At 40.2% G+C, this 12368-nt stretch overlaps 1 protein-coding gene across 2 annotated transcripts in view; it reads left to right on the top strand.

Annotated features, from left to right (window-relative positions):
* Positions 1 to 7247, top strand: part of LOC132151652 (adhesion G protein-coupled receptor L1-like) — a 167030-nt gene extending 159783 nt beyond the window's left edge. For both annotated transcript variants that reach the window (XM_059559925.1, XM_059559935.1), the window contains 3 exons: positions 2727 to 2849; positions 4829 to 4846; positions 5147 to 7247. In XM_059559925.1, the coding sequence (XP_059415908.1) occupies positions 2727 to 2849; positions 4829 to 4846; positions 5147 to 6042 (1037 nt within the window). In that variant the 3' untranslated portion in view covers positions 6043 to 7247. The remainder of the gene's footprint in view (positions 1 to 2726; positions 2850 to 4828; positions 4847 to 5146) is intronic.
* The last annotated feature ends 5121 nt before the right edge of the window (positions 7248 to 12368 follow it).

Genomic DNA, 12368 nt, shown 5'->3' on the forward strand with positions numbered 1-12368 from the left:
TATCCAAAATATTGCTTTCTCCAGTGAAAATGTTGTCATCTGAATCAGGAGAGAAATATGCACAAGCAAAAACAATTCAGAACAAATATGTTTGTAGATTTTGATTTGAGAGGACAACAGGAGATTCACTATCTTTTTGTGACTTTTTTTAATGGAAGAATCTTTTTCATGAATTGTGGAATAGTAATTTGGCTAGAAGTGACACTTTAAATATTTGTTTCTTTAACTGTAAAAAAAAATAAATAAATACATTTTGCTCTGAAATTGCTTGTAATTTTCACAATTACCAAGAAATGTCAGGTAAAACAATTAATTCAAAGTAAAATTTTGAATTAGAAAGACTGAAATTGTACTCTGATAATTTTCTTAGTTTTATTTACAACTTTGGAAAAAAATTTATACAGTGTATAAAAACATGCAGCTTTTCACTTAACATGACAATAGTTTATGGACTGGAGATGAGTGGATTGCTTCAAGATTACTGTGATGCTTTTATCAGCTGTTTGATCTCACATTTTGACGGCACCCATTTACTGCAAAGGATTCATTCGTGAGCAAGTGATATAATGTTACATTTTTCCATATCTCTCTCCAAACTAATTTACGTCTTGGGTATATTGTCAGCAGGTTTTCGCTTTTGTGTGAACCATTCCTATAAGACACTTGCATTATTCGTTCATTGAAATCTTTCTTATTCAGGAGGTACTACTTTTCTAGGAGGATTAACATTTTGTTATGCGCTACTGACATAATTTCTGTGGGCGGGTTTGCATCATGTAAAACAGTTCTCGACAGATCTGGTTTTCGTATTCCATATTACACAAACTCAACAGGTTTACTTGTGTCAAATGATGTTTTGTTCATCTTTTATTTAGCTTAAACGGCACTGTGGGGCTTTAGCGTCTTTACATGGTCATGACAACAATCTTGACAGATTGAATAGGTCACACTAGTCTCATGTTTAATTCTTGTTGGTTCGCTTAACAGTGTGTTTACTACATAGTGTCTGACTGTAATGAGGAATGAGCTGGAATTATTTTCTGTGATAATCAATTTTATGCCACAAATGCTGCTGGCACAGCTTTACTTTTATTAAACTTGGAACATTCCTGCAAGAGGTAAGAAATGTGTGTAGTATGTGTGGCGAGCGTGAGCAAGCGCATGTCTTAAATTAATTCTTGAGGCGGTCCTCTCTGATAGATGATAGCACGAGAGCGCAAGGTTGCACTTTGCCTCAGTCCACTCAATGTCATACTGGCCTCTTTTTAATTTCATGGCATTTCTGTCTGAAAGCCCCGGGCTGCAGCTCTGCGCCTGCATTATGGGCCATACTGAATGTTCCATTTCTCTGAGTCACATTTGTCTACTGCAAGCGTTCACATTTCACTGGGAAATGAACCCACATTTCAGTGGCTGCTCTGTGGAACTACATAATAGCAAATATTACCATTTCCCTCCCAATGACTCCATCTGACAGTGAGGCATGGAATTACGCTCCACGACTACTCTTCAAATACATTTTAGCTTTGCTGCAAATAAACACTTCATCAAATCAGCCATTACGATATCACACAACGACATTAGGGATTTTTTATTTGTATTTTTTTTCCTGTGAAATGTCAAACACAATAAACACACTGTAGAGTAGATTCTGCTTAACCTTATTGTGAAGTGCAAATAGCCAGTCCATGTTCATATGATGTATTATTCCTCTTAAAACTGATAGTTCCTCGAAGCTCGTGGTCAATAACGTTTCAACCACGGTAAAATGCACTGTCACACTTTATTTTAAGGTCCAATTCTCACTACTAACAAATCAGTAACTATGACTTTTACATCAATAAACTCCTAATTTGCTGCTTATTAATAGATAGTAAGGCAGTTGTTAAGTTTAGGTATTGGGTAGGATTAGGGATGTAGAATATGCTCATGCTGAATGCTTTATAAAGTACTAATAAACAGCCAATATGTTAATAATAGACTGATTAATACTGAGAATTGGTCCCTTTATTAAAGTGTTACCAAATACACCATATAGTTGCAGGCTTGATCTGAATCACTGTAAACCGGACAATTAATCTTACTTTACAAGTTACTAGCAGAGGTATGCCACTTTTCTGAACAATTTCTTTTTTTTTTTTTTACTAACATTCCAATTTTTAGAAAAGAAAATGGGCATGGGTTCACTGGGGCATTTGCAGATCATATGAAACTGTACAATTTAGATTGTAATAATATGGTAATGCTTTATTTTAAAGACTTATTCTTATACTGGCATACTGGCTGTTAAGTAGAGCTTATTAATGCATGATTCTGCATTACCATATTTTCGATTCCTTAATTCTATTCCATACCTAAACTTAAAAACAACCTCACTAACTATTAATAAGCAGCAAAATAGGAGTTTATTGAGGTAACACTCCTAGTTAATGGATAGTTAATAGTGTGAATTGGTCCCCAAATTAAAAAGTGTGACCAAGAATACATTACAATTAATACAAATTAGCTACAAAGGTAATCATTGCGAAAATGTAAAATAGTAAAAAAATTCCATGAGATAGTGTTGGTCTAAAAACACTTTATAGCTGTATGTATATTCACAGAATACATGTAACATGGCCTTTAGTTCCTTGCTGTTTAAATAACATGTATAGTCTAGGATTTTGAAAGTCAGAGATACAAAATGATATGACGTTTATGTGAAGAATTTTCTTTTTCCTTTTTAGGTACAATGGGGAACCATCTTCTGACCAACCCCGTGCTGCAAACCCGTACAGGAAGTTCACCCTACAACACACTGCTAGCTGAGACGTTTACCCCTCCCTCGCCTGGGGTCTTCAACTCTACTGGTAAGTTATCTTGTATTGGAAAGCAAAATCACAAATGAGATTGCTTTATTATCTCATTTGTTTACCACGTAGAGTTTCAGAACGGTTTGAATATCAAGCTGTGCTCAAACTTGCCAAAATGCAATGAGCCTGAGACAAAGTTGACATGCAAAAGAAACTTTTCTTCTTAACTTCTTAGCTATGAATGAGCATCCTCTGAGTGATAAAAGATTCCGCTGGAATGTTTTTTCTTCTTTTTTTATTATTATTATCATTATGCTACGATCTGTGCACTCTAGTGCATATGCTATGTGTGTGTAGGTCTATGTGTGTGAGTTTACACCCTGTCGGTCTGACAGTGTGATTCAGAGGGGTGGACAGGGGCTGGCCATCTGGCCAGCGTTTCAAAATTCTTCCTGCTGGAAAGACAGAACAGAGCATCGATTAAAGCTAGGGCTGAAGTTGAGCGACTGACAGCGGAGCGTTCCCTAAAGATTTGACACAGAGTATCGGCATGGCTGTGTCTGTGACGCACACACATATAGCCCAGGCTTCGCTCTCTTGCCGTACCGTTCGCCTTCGTGTGCCTATTGAGAGGCAGCGAGAGAGAGAGATAGCTGCGGTTCCCATGTCAGTGGGGTGAAATTTAAGACAGCGTCTCTGTTGAATATTTTAAACGTTCCCTCTCTGTGTAATGTGTCAGGCTGACGGTGTGCCGCTCGGCTCTGCTTGGCTGAGAGGACATTTTTAGAATGCTTATGGAGAGGAAGTAGGAGGAGGGCCTCATTAGAATGTCTAATTACTATCTCTTTGCACAGAGGAGCGTTGATTAAAATCATACTGGGCATTAATATTTAAACCCCTGCACGCCTTGGTCTGCACCGCCACATGCATCTCCTGTGTTCAATACACGCCGACGAGTTAAAAGAATATCAAAACATCTCTGGCGTGTGAAGGGGCGTGGGAAATAAACATTGTCTTGACTTTATGAGACTGAAGTGTGAATAACGTCTCGCCGAATAATGATCGTGCCAAAGCAAAACAATAAAGCTCTGTTTCTAAACTTCCCAAACCAAAGAATGAAGATCCCAACTCCCAAGACTAAAAGAGTGAGATACTGATCTGAAACTCCTCAGTTCACAGAATCAGACACTGACTCAAAACTATATGATAGTAGTTCCGCTATTTTCAAACTTTATCTAGTGAGTAGACGTCGCAGTTTTTAATGTAAACCTCAGGGGGAAAGCTGAGGAAATAGTAAAATCCTCGCATAAATTGTCCTCTCTCTCTCTGTCTCTTTCGCATGTATTCTAGTAAAGTCTAAAAAAGTAAATTCTAAGAAAATATATTACAATAAAAAAAAGTTGTATTTAGTATAAATTTACCCAAACTGAGATATTCATTCAATTCCCCCACAAAATAATACTGATTAAATTATAAATTATTTAATTTGATAGTTTTATTTTGTTTACAGAAATATTATAGAAATATCCACTCAAGAAAATGAAACTCTCATGTTATTCCAAACCTTTATGACTATTTCAAGTCACTTTTTGTTTTAAATGGCAGACAGGTTTGGAACAACAAGAGTGAGAGTAAATCATAATAGAATAGTCAATTTTGGGTGAACTGTCGCTTTAAGTAATTCATTGTAGTTAACTACGTTTGATTATAGCTTATAGAATAGCTAACAACATTTTGAAATCAGAGCGTTATTGTAGAGGAAGTTGTCCCCCTAAACTACTAAGTGAGGCACAGCTATGTGGAATTTTTTTCTCTCTCTCTCTCCATTGATGTCCAGTGTTGTCTTTTTATGGCTATTACATTTTTTTAAACAATAGAGTTCCTAAATGTGACATTTGTTTATGCCGATGTTCAAGAAAAAAAAAGGAAAAAAGTGGTTTTAAGTAAAGCCCAAGGTAGAAACATATCATTGATCACTGTTGTTGTCTTTCTCTTGTCTCACTTTGCCCTCACATGGCCTCACCATGGATCCACAGGAACTTTCCGTGACCCAAGTAAGACTCTTTCCACTTTCAGGCTTATGGCTATTTTCAGTGTTTTACAGGCTAATTTTGCAGAATGATAACCTCTTTATGCATGCAGTGAAGCCTGTGCTTCTATGTACACAATTTACTTCCCTGGTAATAACTTGCCTCTGTCCGTAAGCCTATTAATCTTTTGCGTTCCCCATTATTGATTTAATCCCGGATTCTGTTGCTGTGAATCCCCTTCTTGATTAAAATAGGTAATGAAGTGCTCACTTTTCCCTCCTCCTTTTTAATTTGCTTACCACCTCTCATTTGCTCTCTCAACAGAGAGCACACTGTCTAAGAACCGAGATCACGGAGGCATGGAGACGCTACCTCTGAATGGGAACTTCAACAACAGCTATTCTCTGCGTAGTGTCGGGGGTTCGGGAGCTCCCGGGGGCAGCTGTGATTTCCTGGGAGGCGGAGGTGGAGATAGCCCCCCTCCCCTGCTCAACCCCCGTGGTTCAGAAACTCTTGGTGGCATACGAAGAAACCTCTCGGACGCAGCAGCGTTCGAGAAGATGATCATATCGGAACTTGTGCACAATAATCTACGAGGCGGTGGAGGGTCTGGGGGCACTGACAGAACATGTGGCAGCCTGGTCAGAGGACATGGGCACATGGGAATGGGGCGGGGCGGAAGCGGGGCAGAGCCAGCAATAGGCATTGAGGACGACGAAGACTTTCATTCAAGAGAATCACGTCAGCGCACGCCGCAAGACGTGGAACTGCTGTACAAGGCTCTGGAGGAGCCCCTGCTCCTGCAGCGTGCCCAGTCTGTGCTCTACCAGAGTGACCCCGACGAGTCTGAAAGCTACACTGCCGACCTGACCGAGAGTTTGGGCCACAGCGGTCACAGCGGCCAAAGCGCAGCAGGTCAGGGTCACAATGGAGCCCCAGATTCGCCTGCACGGGACTCCCTCTACACCAGCATCACCAACCTGCGAGATCCACCTTACCCCGACAGCAGCCCAGAGCCACTAGAAGTGGTTCCACGCTCGGCTCAGCCTCCGGAGGAGCTGTACTACAGCTCGGGTCGGCCAGCCATAGGCTCCCGCGGAGCCCCCATGCAGACCTTCTACCAGGCTCCGCCTAGGAGACCGAGCACTGAAGCCCACCCTGCCCCTGAGCCCCCTCACAGCGAGGGAGATGGACAGATGCAGCTGGTTACAAGCCTGTGACCACGAGAAAGAGGTGGAGGAGGAAGAGCGTCACAGGATCTGATACAATGTGCCAATGGCGATGATGGACTCCTCTCCTGTCTCTGACGCCCTCCTTATGTCTGGTTGCCTTTTTGCTCTTTCATTTGTTTTGAAGTAAGAGGTAAGGAAAGCCTAAACAAGGAGAGTGACAGAGAGGTTTGTCTCCATGGCAGCAGGCTCTCTGAAGTGCTGTGTAACCACTCTGCTCTCTCATCAGCATCATTTTCTCCTCCCTCCTCGCGCACACAAATAGAGAAAGAGCAGCTATCCAACTATCTGCCTTCTCTCAATGGACGTCTTTGCCTTCAGCTCACTCTGCTCCAAAAATATCATCAAACTTCACACCGGGCTTCTATTTCTGTGTTTCATTTCAAGTCCTATCTTTAAAATGTTACTTTTGCATAACTCCTTACCTTCGCTTTCCTTTCGCTGTCTTTCTCCATCATTATTTGATGAGAGCTGTTACGCGAGGAAACGGGGTTATGCCATTATATTGCAAGTTACAAAAATCTCTCTGAAAGCTCTTCAGTGTTGCCAAAAATAACTGTTTTTGAGCCAGGACACAAACTGGAATCTACACACACGTTCACACACATGCACACACTCACAGAAGTGCTTGTTACTGAACATCAAGAGTGTGAACATATTCTCATGAAAAAGGAAAACAAGGACTATTGTTTAGACACAGGCAGCGAGAAGCTGCCTCAGTGGAGTTGCCTTTATTTCTCTCTCTGAAATGACTCTTCTGTATAGAACAACCACAGAGGCTGGGAACGAGGGGGAAACGTTAGGACACAACCCATCATCAGCGGGGTCGTTTGAAGCCTCTCGGTCATGGGACCTCTCATGAATTGAAACTCTGTAGGGTTTCGTCTCTGATCCACAGATGGGGGGTGGATTAAGGACTGAAACTGCTCTCCGAATCACTGATGGATGTTGTAGGTGGACGTGTTGTGTCACCTGTGTTATTATGGCTAGAAGAATTTTTTTTGCTACCGCTCCAGCCATTCTTCGAGTCCGACCTCTGTACATACGAACCACACAAAATCAAAAGCAAGTCTTACTCTACTCATCTCCTGTACATAGAAGAACAAAAGCAACAAAAATATCAAATACTATGAAAAACAGTTCTTGTACTGCAACAAAAATCGAAAATAAAAATGTTTTGAAGTTTGTGACCTAAACACCACGCCAGTCTCTCCCTCTCTCTTTCTTTCGCTCTCTCAGGCCCTCGTTTGGTCCTGCCCTGGAGCACAACGGTGCCAGGAAATCTAATTGTCTGCCAAGAGACAGCGAGAGAGAAAGACAGAGACAGAAAGAGAGGGATTTTACATACAAACTAGATAAATCCTGGCACAATTTTTATGTAATATAACCCATTACATTGTTGGTAATGTTTGACCTTCAACATTCCCAGACAGGAATCGCTTGACATGAATGGAAGTTGAATACACTGTGCCTCAGGGGCGCACTGGTGCATTGTGGGTTGATTGACAATAGCCATAATGTAGTGTTGGTTATATTGTATCTGGAAGATGTAATAGATATCAGAAGACTAGATGAATAGAATATAAGATATTTAGGAGGAAAAAAAAAATTGGGGGGCACATTCGGAAAAGTTTCAGTCGCAAACCCTAGATTGTATTTGACTGTTTTTACATACCAATATCAGCTGTTGTTTCTCAATCTGGTGTGACAGTTGATTTACAATTTGTATGTGTATGTCTGAACGTGAACATTTGGATGCTTGCAAACCAGAGTATGTAAGTGTGCGAGTGTGTATCTCAGAGGCTATTTTTACTGGGTTAGATGGACCCGCATTAGAAGAACAGGAAGCAGAGTAAATCTATATCTATATAAGAGCTCAGTATAAGCTTCCATCTAAAAGACTTTGTTAAAGGTATTTTAAATGTTGCTTTTTTTTTTCCAGTCGGGTATAATGGAAACTGAAGTTTAGAACAAAAATTCAAAACAAAACAGTTTTAGCATTCATTGACAGGAACATCTGACCAATGGGACACGGCCTCTGTGGTTTAGAATCCCCATATGAAAATGAGCTGCATAGCCTATTGAACAAAAGAGAGGTATTCATGAGTGCTCCGCCCCTCTGGAGTCTACTCAATCTTCAAGTCTTTCATGTCTGATGTTTTATTTATTAATATTTATTTTTTCTGTTTTGATTATTTATGCACATATTCATTTATTCAGTGTGGTTTTCATTCTGTGTACAAAGCATATGTGAGGATGACGAGAGTGTGCTATATTTCGAAAAGCATACTAGCATACTACTCTGGCTGCAGTATATATGATGTATTCTTTGCACAGTATGCACGTTTCCTCCCAAATTACCTAGTAAATTTTGCCAGAATGAGTGGTTCACAACATACAGTAAGCTGAATTCGGAATGGCAAAGCCCTCTTAATATCTCTGACATAATAAGAAATATTAAGAGTAGAATGCTATTAAACAGAATTCTGCCAATATAAATTATTTTGTCCCTAGTGGTTTAATTTACCTTTCATTTCCAATGTGATGGATGAACCGAAAATATTGTCTGTAATCTTTAATTTTCTAGTTGGATTGGACTGCCAAAAACAAAGATGATTTATTTGACAAAAAACGGTTTTGTTTCCAGTGTTTGTAAAATATTATTCGCTGAATGATCTAACATGATGAGGTCAGTGAAGAATGTTTGAAATGTTTATTGTGAAACATCTGTTCACTATTTTTATTTTATTTTTTTAATACACTTTATAAAATGCAGTAAGTGATAAGCTAGTATGCCTTTCCGAACATAGCCTTATAGAGAAAGAGAAAGGGAGCAGGGGTGAGTATCCATGATTAATGTAAGAGGAAGAGGTGATGTCAAAACTACACAAGTCTGCAGTTGGTTTAGAGAAGGTCTGCTGCACCCACTGTCAAATGTGGAGAACATTGTGCATCCTGAATCAACATCCTATCATTCAATCCAAGCACCATCTGGCCTCTCTCTTTCTCTGTCTCTCACTCCTGTAAGTCTTCTAAGGGGACGTGTGTGCAATCCATTGCATGGTAACTTGTACTGATTGACACAGGGTCAGTATGTTCACCGGTGTGCTGTGGTTAGTACACCCGGTTCTATATTTAGCCCGAGGCATGTATGATCAGCTTTTCTTTAAAGCAATGACCTGAACATTTTTTTTTTTTACTTGCTTTCTTGCAAAAATGTTTCATGTTGATGAGTAGGACCAGCTTCAACTGGTCAGCAGGTTTGACCGTTTGAATGTATTGTCATAAACCATTGTGTACTTGCTCTTAGAGCTTAGGATGCCCTCTAAGGAGATCTGCTCACCTGGCACCACATCGCTGCTGTTTTACCCCCTTATACCCTTCTGTACCGGCCCGCGGGAGAGGCTGTTTACCTCTCTCCCTCCATCCCTGGAGACGTCCAATGTGCGTCATGTTTTGTGCATCTCTCCTTTTTGTGCCCTTGCTGGTTTTTATTTCCCATCTACCCTTCTTCCACATCCCCCCTCCTATACCGTTCTTAGCTCACCAAAATGTTTTTACATGGCTTTCCTTGCTGAGCATTAATGTGGGAAGATTTATGTTAGTCAAAGGCTTTGTTTACATGGGACTGAAGGGATAATATAGCACAGTGTTGAATATGGTGATAATGACAGTGATTATGCGAGGTAGTAAACTGCTAGACTAAAGCCTGCTCCGAGGGACTGCTACCACCTCCAAAATCCCCATACAACCCCTGATTATCATAATAATACTAAGAGCTATAATCTAGCGGAGTCAACCCACCATGCTTCCGCTCTCTGGGTTTCTCCCTTTGTCTTTTCCCCCTCTCGCTCTTTGAGAGCACTTGTGTTCACTGTGCTTTAGATATGAAAGAGTCACCCTGATCCGCTCTCCATATCGGCCTCGTTTTCATGTCTTCACATTCAAATGGAGAGGCAAAGAGTGCATGAGTAGACACCGGATGACTAGGCCCAGACGGAATATGCCAGCTTTTTTCCCCATTTTTATGCGGAATGAGTTCAAACATGATAAAATGTGTTCGGTTGAGCTCAGAGTGCTACACTTTTATTGGTAGCTGAATAAAATTTTCCAAAATATGAAAAGAACCCCTGAAATCGCTTGACGAATACAGATTTCTTTCCTATTTTGAATTTTCTTTTGACAAAAGAAGTTCTGTCTGGATATAACCGCCATTTTTATATAACCAATAGCCTTTAGTCAACTATGATGACAGATAGAATTAAAGAGAAGAGCATTCAAATTCTAGATCAGACTGCAGAGTTAATGCTGCCTTCACATGCTGTCAGAAATGTCCTATTTTCCACAGTTGTGATTAGGAGCTTGTCCCATTCAAGTGCTTTGTTGTCAGAAAGAATAAAATGTAGCAATCCCATTGGTTGACAATCATATAAACATTCACCACGCTAGATAGTTCTGACAATTCTGGAATTTCACTTGAATACATGCTTATTTCACTGTTTATAATGGGACATACAATATGCTTCAAATGATATTTCATATATAGCCTATAAATACACTACTTTAGCGACTAGACAAAATTATGTAGTTTTGAGAATATCATAGACAGCAGCAATGGTTGTCCCCTCCAACATGTTTAAAGTTTAAGAACTGCCCAACTTGAAAACTCTTAGTTTCCATATAGAAAATACAACTTAAGATGTGCTCATGTCCAATTTCCGATTAGGAAACTAAAATATATCGGAAAAATAATTCCGATAGCATGTGAAGGAAAGCATACGTTCCAAACCTGCGCCAACACACCTGTCTGTTATTATCAAGTGTTCCTGAAGATCTAAATTAGCTGGTTCAGGTGTGTTGGATCAGGGTTAGAACTGAAGGTAGATCTCCAGAAACAGGTTTGGGTATCCCTGTTCTTTGATTGGATAAAAATGTGTATTTCCACAGGTGCAAGATGAGTCATCAGTATATTTGGTTGGTTTTCTCAATACTTTTAAATGTGTATCTTCTAAAAGTAAAATTTTTAGTAGTACAAAACCACTTGAAGAGGACAAAACATCTCAAAACTGTCATTTATATGTCATGGGGTCTTTAATAATGGAACTCAAGGGACTGGAGATGTCTTCAACTTTGTGATTGACGCGTGTTCTAATTCTGCAGAAATCTTGAGTTTTCCATAAGGGCATATTCTGTACGGGCCTATGAGACCGAGTGGAACTATGAAAGGTCCTCTTTCCAGACACCTGTCTCTTGTCCCTATCCACATAGGTTCCATCGCACTGGCCTGCACCTGTGATTCCGACAGTCTGTCACCTTGCTGTCAACCCAGTCCTCAGCTGGGGTTTGGCACCAGAGAGCCTGAGTCGTGACCTCTGATCATGAGCAATCCCCCACTGTAGCACAGGAGCTTCGCTTTTAGAGCCACATGTTGACTTGATGTCCAGATAGTAGGATAGATATAACATAAAGGGAGAGAGAGATATGAACAAGTCATTCACTGCTGTCAAAACAACATGAACTATCAGCCCTGGGCAAAGCAACCCACCTGCTCGGCCACACAACGTCTGACAGGCAAAGCGAGCCCCTGGAGTTAAATGACATGTTTTATTGGAATCCCTCAGTCACTGAGCGATCAACACCTTCCTGTAACACAGAAGCATTTTAACACCCCCACAGCCACCGAACAAGGGACCATCCTGACAGATCTTACTTACACCCTTTTCCATCGAAATGGTGCTTGTGTTAAAATCATGTTTGAATGTCTTTTACAACCGGCCCACATTTACACTGACTTGAGAGCTGAACGATGAAGAGTATGTTAATACATAACCTGTCTACAAACAAAGAGTGCTTCTGTGTCTTTTAAGGTGTGGTTTCACAGACAAAATCCAATCATTTCAATAGGAATTTTGCACATGCATTTACAGTGTTGAACAACAGAATAGTGCATACTTTGAAAGTGACTTCTGTGTGAAGGGTACTTTGTGCATCACTATCCTATTGACGTTGGATAATCGATCTTTTTGGATGGTAGATTATTTTATCATGGACCCCATCTTGATTAATCATAGAAATGCAGGGAATTGGTGGAATTGTTTTTTTAAAGTGACCAAACATTTACTCATTTTGAGAGTGTATTTTCAACCCGATCTCACGGCAATTCGTACATATTTTACAAGGTGGCTTATTCATACGAATTCGTACGACTACACTCATACAAGTTCATATGATTATTGCCAAATCGTATGTATTTTACGAGTTGCACAATTCATATGAATTTGTACGAATGACCTACACCTAACCCCGCCCCTAAACCT

This window comes from Carassius carassius, chromosome 1 (assembly GCF_963082965.1).
Source record: "Carassius carassius chromosome 1, fCarCar2.1, whole genome shotgun sequence".
NCBI classification, from domain to species: Eukaryota; Metazoa; Chordata; class Actinopteri; order Cypriniformes; family Cyprinidae; genus Carassius; species Carassius carassius.